General features: G+C 41.4%; 1 protein-coding gene across 2 annotated transcripts in view; it reads right to left on the bottom strand.

Annotated features, from left to right (window-relative positions):
• The window catches only part of LNX1 (ligand of numb-protein X 1), a 78935-nt gene that overhangs the window by 7258 nt on the left and 53438 nt on the right, over positions 1-18239 (bottom strand). For both annotated transcript variants that reach the window (XM_063135787.1, XM_063135786.1), the window contains exons 7-8: positions 10006-10186; positions 4063-4291 (exon numbers count right to left, since the gene is read on the bottom strand). In XM_063135787.1, the coding sequence (XP_062991857.1) occupies positions 4063-4291; positions 10006-10186 (410 nt within the window). The remainder of the gene's footprint in view (positions 1-4062; positions 4292-10005; positions 10187-18239) is intronic.

The raw sequence follows: 18239 nt of genomic DNA on the forward strand, positions 1-18239 counted from the left end.
ACCTTCTCTAAGAAAGGGGTATTCATAACTAGCTGGTAGTTGGTAAATACCGTTGGGTTCAGAGTGGGTTTCTTCAGGAGTGGTTGCACTACTGCCTCCATAAGGATAGCAGGAACCATCCCTGTATGGAAAGCTATATTTGCCATTCCCTGGACCCACCTGGTCATACCCCCTCAGCTACCTTTTATTAGCCAGGGAGGGCAACGATTGAAAGGGCACATGGTTAGTCGCGATGCAGAAAAGTCACAGCGGGCTCTTGAAGGGATGAGGGTTCCATTCATTGGGGGGAGTGTTAACCTCTGGACCACCCAAAAGAGCTCTGCTGCATGACTACTTGAGAATGCAAGGAAGCAGCAAAATAAGCCTCCTTTGCTGCCTATACTGCTGCACGACAGACATGGGGGGAATCCGCACATCGTTCCGAGATCGCTTCTAAGCGACCCCAGTGCGGCGTGAAAGTGAGCGTGTAACTTGCCTTTTAAAGAGCCGACGAAGAGACGTCCTTCCCGCCGCCGCCACCCACAGACCTCCTCGCTGATCAGCGAGGAGAGCTCGGCTGAAGAAGGCGGGGTGGAGAGCGGAAGAAGCTCTCCACCCCGCCTTCTTCCCCCGAGCTTTCCGTCCCAGCTGGCGAGGAGGGAGTTGGGTGGCGGCGGAGGCGGCGGGAAGGACGTCTCTTTGTCGGCTCTTCAAAAGGCAAGTTACACACTCGCTTTCACGCCGCACTGGGGTCGCTTAGAAGCGATCTCGGAACGACGTGCGGATTCCCCCATGATCGTGTCCTCGGTTGTCTTCACTTCAAGTCTTACGCCATTTGCACCCTAGCCAACGTCCATCCTATTTCATTGTCCACAACTCCCCAGTATATCAAGGAGCAGAGTGGGCTGTAGAGTGCTGGAGAGGGCACTCCGGTGCATTCAAGCCAATGGCCTCCGTCTCTCACTATTCCACAGTGAAACTAGGGCCTTGGCTGGATCACCAACTTGCCAATTTTAATTGCTTCAACCTATTTGCAGTATGATAGATCAAGATGTATGTGCAGTCCGAGGCTTTATAATGACCCTCTCTGAGCTACTTTTTTTTTTTTTTTGCCAGAGCAACCTACATCTGCACCACAGGATGGGGTTCTGTCTCTCTCCCTAAGCTGATGTCTAAGGTGCTGGCAACAACTCCATCCCAAAACATTGATGTTTCTCATTGATTTATAACTGTTTTTAGGTGTGGTACATCACTTTGGATATAACTTCAGACAAGCTACTGATACATTCAATAATAATAAAGACTATATTCAGAAGTGATTTCTAGCCTTAAATACACACCAATGGGGGAGTTTATTTCCCAAAGACCGTATGGTAACTGCAGGCGGATTTTGGTGAAGATACCCTTCAGGGTCCTCTGACCCTTCTTAAAGATCTACTAGGCAGTTGCCCTTCTCCGCACCAAATGGGAACTCTGGTGCCGAAAGGTTACATTCTCAGACAAGGGGGAAATGAGTTAATGTGTATTAATGTGATGCATGTTCTGGTGAAAGGACCCACTAAAGGGCTTCCAGATGTGGAGGAAGAAGCTCGGAGAGTCAAAAATTGAGAAATAAGAGTGTCAGTAGAACTCACTAGTTAAGATTAAAGTATCTGATAACCTGTTCTGTTAAGTGGATAAATCCATATTCTGACTCCCAGGTGCCTGGCCCAAACAAGCAAGTACTAATAAGAAATACACCTCTGTTCCTGTTAATTATAATCAGCTTTAGCCTCTCCTCCTATTGACCCCCCCCCCTTTAATCTGAATTTAAGAAGACCAATGTACCAGTTCAGCATACTAATCCCCTTCGGTGTTCATATACACTGTGGCCCTTTTCTGTGAGTGGTGCTGCAGCTGGAGATATGATTACAATGAATTTCCTGTTTGCAGACCTGCTGACATGGTGGGTGATTTTCCTTTGGTAAAAGAGGCCCCTGGAAGAGGAGGAGGGGGGATGGGAGTGCATGTATAGATTTGGAATGGAGAGAAGGAAACCTGGTAAAAGCGGCTGATGGCTTTAAGAGGGCAAATCCATTTCCCTGGGATTCTTTTTTAAAGCTACAGGCTGGCTACTTATTAGTGTTCTATGCTGTGAGCAAAATCTAGCAAACACATCTTTAACACATCTCTTTTAAGCAAGCAGATGTGTGTACATACCCAGAAGTCTCCCACCCAATTACATCACCCCTGAAGTGTGCTGTGATACAGAGGGTACCCTGCTAGGCACGTGGCTATTGCTCATTTACAAGGTTGCCACCTTTATTTAAAATAACTGGCAGGGTTCCTGTGCTTTTAAGAGCTGCATGGCATCCAGAAATTCAACAGGTGAAACTTCAACACAGAGTGAGAGCATTTGCCATGCAACTGTTAAAGGTGTACAGACTCTTGTTTGTTTATTTAAACATTTGTATCCTGTCCTATTATCACTGGGATCTCAGGGCGGAATACAGATAAAATAATTTTGCCTCCCAAAATGATGGCCTGCCTTTAAAATTCCCCAGAAATCAACACAGTCTTATCCCAGTAGGTATCATCACACTGCTTTACTCAAGAAGGCTTTTGACCTTTAACTGGGTCTGTGTTGGGTTTGGCGCTGTTTTTTATTTTATTATTTTTAATTCTGTAATTCTTATGTTTTTATTGTATTTTAATATATTTTATTGTTTTAATAAATTTAATAAATTTTAACTGCTTGTATGCTGCCTTGAGTGTCATTTTTTGGTCGAAAGGTGGGGTACTAATAAAATAAATAAATATAATCCTCTTAAGAAAATGGTGCATTTTATTTATTTATTTCATTTCTATACCACCCAATAACCAAAGCTCTCTGCGAGGTTTACAAAAATTAAAAACAAAATACAGCATAAAATACAATGCAATCTTAGGCATGACTACTTAAAAGTAAGCCCTATTGAGTTCAATTAGACTTCTTTCAAGAAAGTTGAGAGCAAGTCTAATTGAGATTGCAGGCTAAAAGTGCTGAATGTTTTTAAGGTAACCATGATAAACATGAGGAGCCACAGAGTCCCCCAAAACATAGTTTAAGAAGCCTGTTTTAATACCTTTGCAGTGCAATCCTATACATTTCTACACAGAAGTCCCATTGAGTTCAATGGGGCTTACTCCCAGGTAAGTGGATAAGGACTGCAGGCACATGTACTGGTGTATTAAACAGCCACTCCCAAGCCAATGGGGCTTAGGGTAATCTAAAATATTTGGATGAATAGGGCTGGATAAAACAAAAGGCGAGTGTGCAAAGCTGGTCACAAGATTCTCAAGTCTTTTATATGAGTGTGAGTTTTTCTTATTTATGGGCTGCTGGATTTTTGCTTGAGGGTGGATTTAATTCAGTGTCATCGTGGCAAGATCTCATTTTTAAATTTCAGGTTCAGACGAATGTTGCAATGAGGCAGAATTTATGTCCCAGGGAGACATTAAAATGCACTCTGTGAGTGGGTGACAAACTACGCACACCATGGTTTTTGTTATTTTTACTAAAAATTACAACACAGCTGCTTCCTGCCCATTAGAGACTAACAGTTTCTTTTCTTCTTTGCAGGGCAGGGTGAGGGGGAAGGCAGTTTAGAGAATTTCAACCCCTGCACACACGCAGTTCTTGAACATCTGGGCAAAGTCAAACAGTTTAAAACAGCATATAACTAAAACGGTGTCTGTGCAATCTGCAAGCTGTAGGGGTCGTTTAGGAGGACGCAGGGTGGTCCAGGATCCCAGATCTGTATTCTAAGACCTGTGTGTCTGTGCAGGATTTCCCTTACTATGTCCAGACGCTTTTTCAAAAGCAAACCAGTACATGATCATTTTGTGCCCTTAAAAGCAGACTCATCTGTCTTCTCTCCCCCCCCTCCCCCCTCTCTCTGTGTGTCTGTTTGTAGATATGTATGAACAACAGGGGTGGGAAATGGGGAAAAGTGGAGGTTCTTGGACAGAATCTGGATTTAATTAAAGTGTTGGCCTAATGCATCAAGCCAGGAAAAAAAGCCAGGTAAGCACCATATGCCATTCAGGGTTCCTTGGACTTACCGTGGTAGCCCAAGCCACCTCACCCAGGAAGGTGACCATTCGCTGTGACACGGTGGGTTCAAACTGGCATTGAGCAATGAAGTGTCCCTCCCATCCTCCAAGGTCTCGCAGTCTTTCAGTTCTAGTGCTTTGAGTACAACAGATGAGGAAATGTTTTTCAAAAGGGCTACAGCCTCCCCACGGCTGACACCCGTCAGATCAATTCCGTTCACATTAAGCAGAATGTCTCCTAGTGGGCAAGGAAAGAAAAGGAAAAAAATCAGACATGCTTTCTCATCCAAAGCTAGGCCACTTCCCAAAGAGTAGTCAACTAGGCTGGATGACACTCCAAAAGCAATTACCTTCTCTCCTGCTGCTGCTTTCAATAACTAAACAGACAATCAAAACTGAACACACACGTACGTGTGTGTGCACACATGCATGGTTACCCCTTATAGCCATGCTTCCTCCATGTCATCAGAATGACAGAAAGGCCATCATTTCTGCAGGGTCCCCAAAGCACTATAGGATACCATGGCTATGTGAATGCTTTCTTTACTGTAAAACAATTCACATTGTTTTACATTGATGGTGCTATATAAATAAATAATAAATAAATAATAGCAAATCCAGAATTAAAAATGAATAGGGATTAATATACAATTGTAAGAAAGCTTCTACAGCACTATACTGAAAGAAAGCATATGACAGATTTGTTGCATTTTAATTGCCCTGATTTTGTGAAGATAAAATCTGTTCTAATTGAGGATCACTGCTGTGATTGTTGAACAATTTAGCGAAAAACCAGTGGAAGTTTTCTGTATTTTATTTACTACAGAAATCCTAAAAAGAATACCCGATATATTATATGAGAACATATTAAACACGTTCTATCCACTGGAGAGTGTGCCTTCTTTTGGCAGTAACTTAAAGCAATCTAATTCATACTAAGCTGTTTTGAGAAGGATGTGGAATGCTACCATGTGAGAATTAAAACCAAGTTTTGAAGTGGGCAGTCTTCTAGAATACGGTACCAATCTTATGAAAGCCTCCTTGTGGCATCTGGAACAAATTACAAGTTAATTTCTTCCCTACTTATCTTCAACTCTTTGAGACAGTGGCTCCCATTTGGACCACCGAACTGGCATCTGAACAAATAATTTAGCCCAGATTCATACTAAGCTGTGAAGTATGCACAAGAATAATATGTGTAGTCACCAATAATAATAAGAAAGTGATTGGAAGACCAGACATCTAGTATATTTATTTATTTACAGTGCTATTCTATACATGTCTATTCAGAAGTAAATCCTTTTGCGTCCAGTGGACTATACTCTCAGGTAAATGGGTATAAAACTGCAGCTTAAGTCAGTGTTTTATAACCTATTGGTTTTAAGGAAGAGCCAGTATGGTGTAGTGGTTAGAGTGTTCAGCTTACTGCGTGACTTTGGGCCAGTCACTGACTCTCACCCTAACTTCCTCACAGAGGAAAATGGAGAGCAGGTGGACTATGTAAGTTACCTTGGATTCCTTCTAAAAGGAAGAAAAGTCAGGATAACAACAACAACAACAACACACTACAGCAGGGCGATGTATATTGGGATGGACAACCTCTGGCCCTCCAGTTGTCTTGGTCTACAATTCCCAGAATTCTTCACTATTAGCTATGCTGGCTAAGGCTGATGGGAGTTGTAGGTCAAAACATCTGGAGGGCTACAAGTTGCCCACCACTGATGTACACAGTTCTTTCTCTCCTCCATCCCCACACCATTTTATTCTCACAGCAACTCTCTGAGGTAGGTTAGGCCTCAGTAGTCCAATTAGTTTCCCAGGTGAATGGAGATTTGAACCTGGGTCTCCCCAGTCCTAGTCCCAAACTCTAATCACTACGTCATACTGGCTGGAATTTTTCTAGCTCTCGGTCTGCCTTTTTCATGGGAAACTACTGGAGTTATAAGGAAAAGAAACTCCTTTTGAGCAGAATGCTGTGAAGCATGGAACTGCTTTAACAGTACAGGAGTAGTGGGGATCAATAGATGCCAATTATTCACATGACACAGAACTTCCACTGAACTTTATGTTGAGTTATATGGGCTTTGTAATTTTTTTTTATACATATATAACATTCTTGATGTCATACTTGAGACAGGTTTCATAGGGTTGGGTCCAGACTTAGTCATACCTAGAGCAGACCCATTGAAATCAATGTGACAAAATTTATTTATTCATTTAAATTATTTGTATCCCAAGTTCCCCCAAAAGGCTCTTGGAAATCAACAAACATTACAATCAATCAGCAGAAAAAGACAGTTCCTGCTTAATCTAAAATGGTACAATAGAGAAGGAAAAAAGGATGGGTGGGAGGGGAAGAGGAAAAAAATACGTAGACTGTCAGCAGGGCTGGCTGAGTGGCCCTGCTTCTCCTCTCTTCTCCCAGGAACAGGGGATAAAGTCCAACTGAAGCAGACTCTGATGTTTTCCCTCGCTCCTTCTTCTTTCCCACTGGTCTGTTGATGCCATCTTCATGCCTAACTTGAGTCCCATTGATTTCAATGGGTCTAATTTAGGTATGACTAAGTCTGGATCCAACCCATTATATGTACTCCAGTAATTCAGAAAATATCTCCCATTTCCTTTGAGACACATCTGGCCACTATATCCTCTCTCTGAGTCAAACAAGACTCATGTCAGTTAGGAGGTGAGTCAGAATCCTGTTTCTGCAGAATTTTTGCAGCTATTAACATTTCTGTTTGTTCAATCCCTATCTGAAAGACCTTACAACCGTTCAAACCACTACACCAGATAAATTATGTGTGGCATGAAAGAAATATTTCCTCAATTAAGACCAGGATTCCTTAAAATTACTCATTTGGCACCCTATATGGAAAAAGCTAGTGTTACGCAGCTTAAAAGCAAAAGAAGAGCCCTGCTGGATCAGACCAAGGGTCCATCTAGTCCAGCACTCTGTTCACACAGTGACCAAACAGGGGCCCATAAGCAGGACCTGGTGCACCAGCACTCTCCCACTCATGCTTTCCAGCAACTAGTGCATATAGGCTTACTGCCTCTGATCTTGAAGGTAGCACATAGCCACCAGGACTAGTAGCCATTGACAGCCTTCTCCTCCAGGAATTTATCCAACCCTCTTTTACAGCCATCCAAATTGGTGGCCAACATTACCTCTTGTTGTATTTATTTATTTATTTATTTATTTACTACATTTCTATACTGCCCAATAGCCGGAACTCTCTGGGCGGTTCACAGAATCCCATAGTTTAACTATGTGCTTCCTTTTATCTGTCCTAAATCTCCTAGCTTGCTTTAACTCTAAAATCTTATTTAATCTATGAGGGCTTAAGTTTCACTGGTGTGCTTCAATATAAAAGTTCTTTTAAAGGTTCAAACAGAGCATAAATGCATGCCCATGATACTGTGAAGTGTTTGGAGATAGCAGATTCATGCCACACGTTCCTCATGTATTGTAAATCAACCTTGCTTGCAAGTTTTGTTAGCTTCTGATAGCATTTAGATAGAAATCCCTTTGGGCTTCTCTGAACTGTAATGGATCAGACTGTGCCTGTTTATAGTGCCTCCAGCTTCAATTGGGTTTGTAATGAAGCTTTATGCTGTATTTTATAGTTTTGGTTTTATGTTTTTTATTTGTATTTTAATAATTTGGCGTTGTAAGCCACCCAGAGAACGTTGTTATTTGGCAGCACATAAATGTTAATAAAAACAAACAAACAATGCAAAATCTGCACCAGATAGTATACTTAATCACATTGCAAATCATTTTCCTCTGCTTTGTTTTCCATGTAAACAATGCTCAGATGCTACCAGAACTACTGAGAGGTGTTCAACGGCAATTTAAATCTAGGAAAATGTCCTAGTTCAATCTGGTTATGGAAACTACCTCCCCAGCCCCAAATGCAGATCAATTCTTCTTCTCAAGGTTCAAAGAGTGGGCGAGAAAGGTGACCCTTGAACCCAGCACATAGAGGATGAGCTCACTTATTCTCATCTCTTACTGTCCTAGAAATCAACAAATGCTGCAGCTCGTGTTCACTTGGATTGAGTGGTTTTCTTGCGCTGTCTTCGATTAAAGCCAGTAATCAATTGTTCAAAAATAAGTTTATGCCACATTAAGATATGATATAAAAATATCGAGATTGGCAAATATTGATAGAGGAAGGGAGCTAGCATGGGATACTCACTATACTATTGTGGTTAGGGCACAGGTACAAAACCTCAGGCATGGAGCTAAATTTGCCCCTCTAGGGTTCATCAGATGGCCCTGCCTACTTCCCTTGGCCCTGCCCCTTTCTCCCGACTGCTGATCATTTGGTGGTTTCCTGGCTTCCGCACTCCCCCGCCCTGGCGCCGTTCTAAAAGGCTTAGCTACTGACAGTATGTGCTTTAAGCTAAAAAATGCTGGTTGTTTTGATCCTTGGAAGATCCAGGTTCAAATCCACACTCAGGGCTCATCTACACACACCAAGCAGGATATTCCACTATGAAAGTGGTATGAAAGTGGTATATAAAAGGCAGGAGCCACTATACTGCTGTATAGTAGTACTGAAGTGCACTGCAGGATCTACACTACTGCTTTATAGTGGTACTGAAGTGCACTGACAACTGTTGGGGCCCATGACGCATCTTCACCAAGGAGGATATAGCACTATGAAAGTGCTATGAAAGCAGTATATGGAATGTGTCAATGGGCCCCATCAGTTGTCAGTGCACTTCAATACCACTATAAAGCCAGAGTGTGGCTCCTGCATTTTATATACCTTTTTCATACCACTTTCATAGTGGAATATCTGCTTGGTGTAGATGAGCCCTCAGCCAAAAAGTTCATTGGGTGACATTTAACCAATCACCATTTCTCAGACCTCAGGACATAGTGGTGGAATTAGAACCATGTACAGCTCCTTGAAGGAAAGATGGGATACAGCTTAAACGAATAAATAGCCTTCCTCCTCTTAAGGAAATCAATCACTTTGTACACATTAATATACTTCAAACTGAGAGATGACAATCATGCTGCTGACCAGTTTCCTGAACCCACTGTAATGATGTTTCCCAGGTGATCTCCCCAGATTTAATGTTACCAATGCAATATATACAGTGGCAATTGTACCTCAAGTATATGACAATTGGATCTAAATAAATACACAAGCAAATTCAAAGGCTGTTACATTTCACAAAGACTGTAACATCGTCTGAGTTTCTCTAAGCCGGGGTGGACAACCTCCAGATGTTTTGGCCTACAACTCTCATCATTCATTCATTCATTTACAATATTTATATACAACTCCCTATCCCAAGATTTCAGAGCAGTGAACAAATAGAATAAAAATAAATAAAAACAGAGCAAGAACACCATTAAAAATTGCATTTTAAAAGAACAAGCTTCAGATAAAACGGCGGTCAGTCATCCAGGGAAAGCTTCCAGGAACATCAACATTTTCAGGAGGTGCCGAAAACAATACTTCTGCCTGATCTCCAAAGGCAGGGAATTCCATAGGAAGGGGGGCCCCACACTGAAAACTCTTCTCCTGGTGGACCATAGGTCCATGTGGACCCACCTGGAACATGCCCTCAGATGACCTCAGTGACTGAGCAGGTTGGTAAAGGAGAAGGCGGTCTCTCAAGTATTGTGGTCCCAAGCTGTTTAGGGCTTTGTACACTAGTACTAGAACCTTAAATATGGCCTGGTTGGCTATGCTGGCTAGGGCTCATGGGAGTTGTTGGCCAAACATCTGGAGGGATACAAGTTGCCCACCATTTTTGTACATTATTCTTTCTCTCCACTCCCCCATTTTATTCTCACAGCAACTCTCTGAGGTAGGTTAGGTCCCAGTAATCCAATCAGGCCAAACCATCTGGAGGGCCATAAGTTGCCCACCCCTGCTCTAAGGCATGCTTTTGATTCAGATAATACTCCAAACTTCGTGTCATCACCTGTTTTGATTCTTCCATCTCTGCTGATGACTCCACCCGGTTCCACACTTATGACATAGATAGGCAAATCCCATTCCCTGTGGGAAGAGGCACCACCTGCCACAGTCATTCCCAGGGACTCTGCATTATCTTTTCGGACAACTACCACCTTTTCATGACAGGTGGTTGAGTGGAGGGCAATCTGTGGAGGACAAAGAGCAAACTTGAGTTCAGAGCTTTTTGACAGTTTAATAACGGTCAGTTACTTGTAATTCATGGACTGGTTGCTTTCATCTGATGGCCAATTAGCTTATCATTGCTCACTGCCACTGCCATGAAGGTGGGGAAACGAAGACAAAGTTCCAGGTCAACATATTACAGAAACAGGAGGCATCAAACAGAGCTATGCAACTAGACATTCTGTACTAAAGCATCATAGCACACAGAACATGTTGCTTAACCAAAAGTGGTGTTTGCTTTTTTTAATAAAAGGAAATAAAAGATAAAGACTTGTAATGAAGTGATGGCTGGGCCATAACACTGCAAAAATGAACTTATTTATTTATTTATTTATTTATTTATTACATTTCGATACTGCCCAATAGCCAGAGCTCTCTGGGTGGTTCACAAAACTCATTTGCTTAAAAGTTTGCTGGTTTGCACAGTAATTTGAAGAGTAATTTTCTTCATTCAGTTAAGATCACCTGAAGAACATTCCCTCTGAGCCAGAAGGTCATTGATACACATCAAGCAATCTCCTACAATCATGGCAGTATATTTTTGAGGGCAAAAATGGTTGCATGATATTTTATTCATGCAATCTTTAGAAGGTACATATCCCAGGATGAATATGTGGATAACATCTAGTGGTGAGTGTGCTAAATCACTGCAGTACATTGGTTATTGAAGCACGTGTACATAAAAGCTGCTGGATGTCTGGCCTTCAATGTACAGGTTACCCCAAGCTGAAAGTAGCAGAAATGCAAGTCCCGCTGTAGAAAATGTATATAGGAGACCTACTTTTGTCAAATTAAGTGTACCCTAAAGTTAAAAAATGCATCCTAAGAACCTTTGACGATTCAAGATGATCAACAGCCATGGATAAATTTACTAAAATCTATGAATTCCAGAAACTTCACTGTTGTAGTGACAAGTCAGCTGCATTGGCAAAGCCTCTGGCATTGTGCTAGGTCCTGCTGGATTCTGGTATGACCCCAGATCCAGTTAACTGTAGTTCCATCTCAGGCAGAACTGTAAATTCATGACTTTTTAAAAATTGTTTTAACTGATATTTTATTAGCTATGCTTTTATTGCTTTTAATGTTTATATTGTTTTATGCCTTGGGAGGGCTTCTGCTCTGAAAGGTGGCTAAGAAATCATTTAAATAGATAAATAAATAAAAATAGGATATAATTTGGGGCTTCTCTACATTAAAGCAAAAATCTTACACCCTTACCGGGCTTTCTTTTTGCAGAGTCTGCTGGGATTATGATAGGCACAATACATGTGTCTCCTCTCCCCACTTTTTTGGCTGCTCCTTTTGTGGGGAAGTTCCATATGTTCCATTTATACAGCCAGCAGATGGCGCTGCAACATTGCAGTAATACTGCACTATCCTGAAAGTACACCAGGTCTTTGATGGCGGTATATATTTGTTACTGCATTTTTGATGAGTTAAATCCTGACAGAATAAAACTAAAAAACAGCAGGAGAGGCACCAGAGGATTATGATGTCATGAAAAGGACCCACAAACATCAAGGAGTAACCAATTCTGATTGCACTACATAAGCTCTGTGTGAAAGAGTCCTCAGTGGCATCTCAAAGCATCAGTTGTGTAAAAGGATACATGCAGATAGACACTCACTCTGTTTGAGAATGGAGAAGAGTGTTTGTGGAAGAGTTCTGGGTCTGCTTCACAGTAAACGTAACTGGATTGCAGGTTGAGTAAATCTCTCTTATTATTAATGAGAGTGAGAGAAATGCTTCTTCACCTTAAAGTAACATTAAATTCAACTCTAAAAGAATCTCATTTCCACTTTTGTGATTAGAGGCTCTTCTCACTGGCAAGTATTAATTTTTGAGAGGAAATGTCTTTTTCATAAGTCAGGGCAGCATTTGACCTTCTAACCAAGTATGAAAAGTATATGCTTCCTCTGTCTCACACATCAGTAATTTTGTAGCTAAAGTAGGTTGTGTTTGTACATCCTTTTATGAAAAAAAAAAGTTGTAGACCTCATCAAGATTTAAAGGTAATGTTCAGAAATGAATTGTCACTCACTTGGTTTCATTATAAGGATAAGGAAACAACTGATTATTTTCTAGTTCATCACCAAACTTGTCATAATCATAAATTTCTCTTTTTCAAAAAAATCCCTCAGAATGAGTTCTTATTTAGATTATTATCAAAAGAATGCAACTTGTGGAGACTCAACTAGAAGAGGAGATGATGGGGTGGGTGAGGATGAAAGGAAATGCAAGCTTTCTTTTAATAAACACTATGCTGAGCTTACTTGGCTTTATTGCTGATAACCAAGTAAACCAGTTAAAAGTCAATGTTTAGTCATTGCAGCATTTCAGCGTGTTCCTTCCTAAACAGCACTTTCCCTCCATGATTTTGACATTACCTTGGGGGCTCCTCTGACAGGGAAAACATAACAGCTTGCCTCCTTTTTAATATTTACTGAAAGATAAATATTTATAGCTCATTATCTCTAACTAAACGTCCTGATCGTTGTCTCATGGGCAATGGCCACCGCTGCGTGTACAACTTTAATTACCTGAAGTCTGAAGCTGTTCCTTCAGCTACAGGGTTTTATATCCCTCAGTGTTAAGGGCAAACAGCCTACTCTTTGAAGACAGGAACATAATGTATTTTTACATAACCTAAAAGGAGCCATTCCACTGATCTCAAAGAGCACAATTCAAGCTACACTCTATCCATTGCAGGGAGAGTGTCTGACCCAAACCTTTGAGTCAGATTCAGTTTTGTTAGATCCAACTGAGGGAGCCTCCTTTTCAGATAAAGGCCTGCCATTCCCCTAAAAGGGCCCAGGAGGGAAGCTGACTCATGTCAGATCTACCTAGCTAAAATAAACAGATCCTTCTCTCTCCCAGTTAGACCAAGGATCTCAAGGATCCTCCAGAGTGGGTGGATCTAAATCCAAAGTCCCCAGTCCAGAGAAGGTTAGTCATTCTTAAATTCCAGTAAAACCAATGGGTTGGATCCAGATTTAGGCATGTGCATCTTGGCTTGTGGGGCTGGACTTTCCTGTCTTCTACTCCCTGCAGCAGCCATTTAATGCTACACAGATGGTTAGGGAGACCCTGCTGAATGTAGTAGTCACTAAAAGTAATGGGGAAGAAGGAAAGGTAATCCCTGAAAATGTGGCAGAATCACCCTTCAGGGATGGGGAAGAAGGGGAAGAATGGGGAAGAAGGAAAGGTAATCCCTGAAAATGTGGCAGAATCACCCTTCAGGGATCCCTAATTTCCTCCAGTACCACAGCCTGCCCATTTAGCAGAGACCTCCAACCCCCTATGCAGCATTTTTGGGGAGCTAAACAGCCTGCTGGGGGAAGAAAGGGACAGAGAAATCTACTTCCATTTAGCCCAGGCCTAAATCTGGAAGCAACCCAATGTGACAAGTTAGTGAGTAACTGTTTTTGGATAGGGGCCAGAATCTTGAGATTTTTTTAAATTAACAATTGGGGGTGTAAAACTAGAATCATAATCTATCATAATGAATGACCAGGAAATGAGATTAGACTCCACCAATACAGATTAAGAAATGGGGATTCCATGTTCATCACCCTCTTTCAGTTTCAATGTTCTCTTATACCCCCATTTAATTTTGTAATCTCCTCAGGGCAGAGACCTGTTTTTTTTTTTAACATATGCTATTCTGTGAAGCACCATACGGTGGAGCTGGAGTAGGAGTTATTTCAAACAAGAACAGAGGCAAACAATCCTTAAGAGTAGTCATATGAGGAAGGGTAAAATGTTACTGCATATTTTTAGTCTTTTGAAAATATTATTGGGGTATGTGTTAATAATCTTCCAGTTTTGAAAAGAATGCCACAACGAAAATATGGAATACCATTGGTACCCTGTTGCTTTGATCAGTGATGAGGAACATGTGGTGCTCCAGATTGGACTGCAATTCCCATCATCCTTCACCATTGGCTAAGCTGGCTAGGGCTGTTGGAAGCTGCAGTCCACCAACATCTGGAGGGCCTCACGTTCCGCATCCCTGCTCTAGATAAAAGAACTGGCAACTGGTTTAAATTGTAGAAGGGAGAGTTACATCTGATATTAGGAAGCAGTTTTAAGAAAACACTGGTGGAAGTGGTTTGAGAAGCAGAAATGCAAATTCATCACTTGATTCCTTGGGTGCCTTTTCCTGATATATGAGAACAACAGTCTGAACATCCTCTTGTCTCACACATAATCTAGAAACGTATGATCACCTTTCACTATGCAAATACGCTCCAAATTATTGTCAGTGACGTCTGAGGAGGTTGCATTGGTTAGAGTGGCTCACAATGCCCCTGACACTTGGTGCTGGGCGACTCGATGTTTGCAATTGGCTCTGGCTTCAGAGCCTGCTTCTTTCTACATGGAGGCAGGATGTCACGAGTTTCCTTCGCCAAAAGGAATGGCTGAGCCATTTTATAATAACAAATGATGTTGAAGGCTGGAGCTTATTCTTGGCACTGGATATTAGAAACTTGAAAGTAATATCGACCCCACATTTACATCTGTGTCCTAGAAATGTCTACGGAGAGAGTTGGCTCTTGAAGAAAAAGACAAAAAGACTGTGGGGGATGAAAAGTTTAAATAAAATATCCTAGAGAGAGTAGAATTTTAAAATGTGACTGGGGGATACATAATAATTTGGAGGCAGTGAAAATTGTATATGCAACTGGGTCCTTTTGTTTCTACCACAACAGCACAAAATTAATAGGATTTAAGCATGAAGATTTAATAGGATTTAAGCAAAATGCATGTGGCATTTGGAGTTGGAAGACTAAAACCTACCCCCAAACCCAATAAAATCCAAAAAGAGTTATAGTTTGGGTAAGAATCAGGATAGCAATTAAGCAAATTTAACTGACAAACTAGGGATGTAAAGCTGGTGTGCATCGGAACAGAGATTCCTCATATGATGGTGCGATGAAAATAATTCTCCACATGAATAGAGACTCCCTTGAGCTATTCCAGCTGTAAGCGGATAGGGTACCCGCTCTTCTACATCAGAGGAGATCCAAATGAGAATACCAACTGAGCCATCTCTAGCAAACTCAGAAAGAAGCCAAACAAGAGAGATTAGCTAATGTTGCTCAGAACAGCATTCACTTTTCTCTTAAGTTGTGACCTCTATTGAAGAGGTCAAAAGGGGACAAGCACAGGCTATCAGCTTGTCATTGTGTGGTCACTGAGCTGACACTGCTAGCACAGGGGATAAAGAGCAGAACAAAACTTACTGAATGTCTATATTATTTTAATGATCCCAAGATCCAAGGATCACTTACTTCATCTGAGGTGGCAATGCCAAATACCAGCTGGCATTCCATTTATGTATCAGCGCAGTAAGGTTCTCAGAATAGCTTACATGAGATTAAAATACAAAAATCAAACAAGAAAGCAACACAATAAAATAGCAGTCCAGCATAAAATCTCCTTTAAACCGATGCCTAAAACGCCTGGAGAAATAAAACAAACAAACCTGGAACGGAAAAGAAAGCAAAGAGGATGCCAGCAGGCAAGCCTATGAGTTCCAAAGATGGTGGGTTACAATGGGGAAGGTTGTGTTTCTCCAATCGCTGTCTGTCACCTCACCACCGATGGCAGTGGGACTCAAAGAAGGGCTTCCGAGGATGATCTTCATGCATAGACCATCCTAATGGTATCTGGGTCCCAAGTGATTAAAATGTTGGAGTCACCACTTTGAACTATGTTTTTAAAAATGGACCAGGATCCAGCGGAATTGTTTCAAAAGCTGGTTTGTGTTCCAACATGAAAGTGCCCAGTTACTAAGAGACCTTAATTACTAAGAAGCCTCAGTTTCAGAAGTGAGGTGGACACAGTGACCTATGATAGTGCCTTCTCAGTGCCGGGATAGCGGAATTTTCTCCCCAACATGGATTGTCTGGTGCCACCTCTGATGCCTTTTTAGTGCCAGATGAAGACCTTTTCATTTGCTCCAGCCATTCATAAGCTGAATTTTTACTGTAATATTTTCATCTTGTTTATTTTTCTTTTTGCGGCCTTTAATATATTTTATGCTGCCCTTTATATAATTACTAGCTGATATACCCAGCATTGCTTGGGCCCCCTAAGATAGTCTGCAAGGTAATCATCTTAAGGAAAAAAGAATTAGAAAAAATGGATTAATTAATAAGTTTTTATCAAATGTTGTAATATACATGGGGTCTTATTAACTGTTAGTCATATATAATATATCATATACGAACTGTATATTGTTTTTAAATTTTAAATCATAAATTTTAAGTAATGTCTCTTTCTTCTTAATGATTATGTGATTTTTTGAAATAGTCAGAAGACTTCATTCTTAAAGTAGGCCTGTGAGTTAACTTTTAATCAAATTATATTTCTTTTTTTCCTCTCTCACCATTATGACAACCGTGCAAGACAGGCCACTGTTGGCCAGTGAGGTAACTTTAAAATGGATTAAATCTGTTTCTTTTCTTCTCTCTCTCTCTCTCTCCTCCAATGCATGGTTGGGCCCACCTTGAGGCTGCTGCCATGATTTTCCTTGTCCCCACTGAAAATGAAAACCACAGCTCTTGGCATGCCTTTCGCCGTGGTGCCTGACTTGCCCAATGTGAGTCTTGCCGCTGAGACTAATGGGAAGTGAAGACTGTCCGAGCCACTCCACACTGCACTGTGCAATCAGTGCCCATCGGTAGACAGTGAAGGAGCCAGCTGTCTGACTGACTGACTGTTAGCTCAGTCGTTGCCATTGGCAATAGGCCAAGAGCTGTGTCCTCCCTCTCTCCCACTCCCAATGGTGCCTAGCAACTGAGGCAGGTGCTCTCCTTTCAGGCACAGGATGATGGCCACCAAAGCCCGATAAGTCTGGCCTCCCACCCAAGGCATGCTGGGAGATGTAGGCATAAGCCTAGTTTTTTTTTATTAAATTCTTTAAAAAAATACTTAAAACCCAAAATTTTGTGTTTTAAAATTTTTCTGTTACATTGTATAGCCAGACCTATCAGTGTGCCAAATTTCAAGTTTCTAACTCATCTGGAAGTGTGTAAACATTTCTGGACATACATCCTATACATATAGTTTCAGCTTTATAGGTAGAGATTGATGGTTTCATGTTTTTACTCCATGAGCTGATCTGGAAGGTTTTTATCCAATGAGCAGGACAGATTTTTTTTTAAAAAACTGAGAGGCTGGGCTAAAATTTGTTAGGCCCATCCAGTAGGCATAATTACATCCCTTGCTTGTGTTACTGTGACAGTAGCTTGTATGAAGAGAGATAAGAAGTGGGGGTGTAGTGCAGGAGGCCTCATCTTCTGTAGAAACCAAACAGGACTGATTTTGTCTCCCTCATGTTGGTGAGATTCCCCCCATCCCTGTTTGTCAAGATACCAAGTGGAGTTTTGCATGGGGAGCTCTGCTGCTTACGAGTCCTGGCTCTGTTGACTTGCATCCATAATTTACAGTCAGAGAAAGGGAGTATAAAATGCTGTCGAAGAATTATAGCCTCTCATGTTTTCTGTTGATGCATTTAGTAGAAGAGGGCAATGGCTTCCTTCGGATACTGCAAAAGATGCAAGAAACTGGCAGCACATTGAACCTCCACCTTCACATCCCCCTCTGGATAATAGTTAACCCCCAATTGAATGACAGGATGATAGTCCTATTAATCTTCTACCAGATGTCAGGGAATCTCTGAAGCCAGTCTCATCAACAGCCTGGCTTTCATGCTTTGCAGCAGATGGAGAAGTTGGATGGTTAAGCTTCTTAAATTTATTTATCTATTTATTAAAGTACACTATGGTTTGTTGGAAAGCATAGTTGTGAATAGAATACATGAATATCAAAACTTTTGCACCATGATTTTCTTTCCACTTCCTCTCTCTCAAGTCCTGGACTCTCTCTGCCATCCATTCACAAGGCGGCAGCACTTCCCGTTGTATATAAACAAAGAGGACCACAGTTTCTGTGTTTATACTGCAAAGTAAAACTGTGCTTCTTTTGGCGAAACTGTCCAGAGATGAT

This window comes from Elgaria multicarinata, chromosome 10 (assembly GCF_023053635.1).
Source record: "Elgaria multicarinata webbii isolate HBS135686 ecotype San Diego chromosome 10, rElgMul1.1.pri, whole genome shotgun sequence".
Taxonomy (NCBI): Eukaryota; Metazoa; Chordata; class Lepidosauria; order Squamata; family Anguidae; genus Elgaria; species Elgaria multicarinata.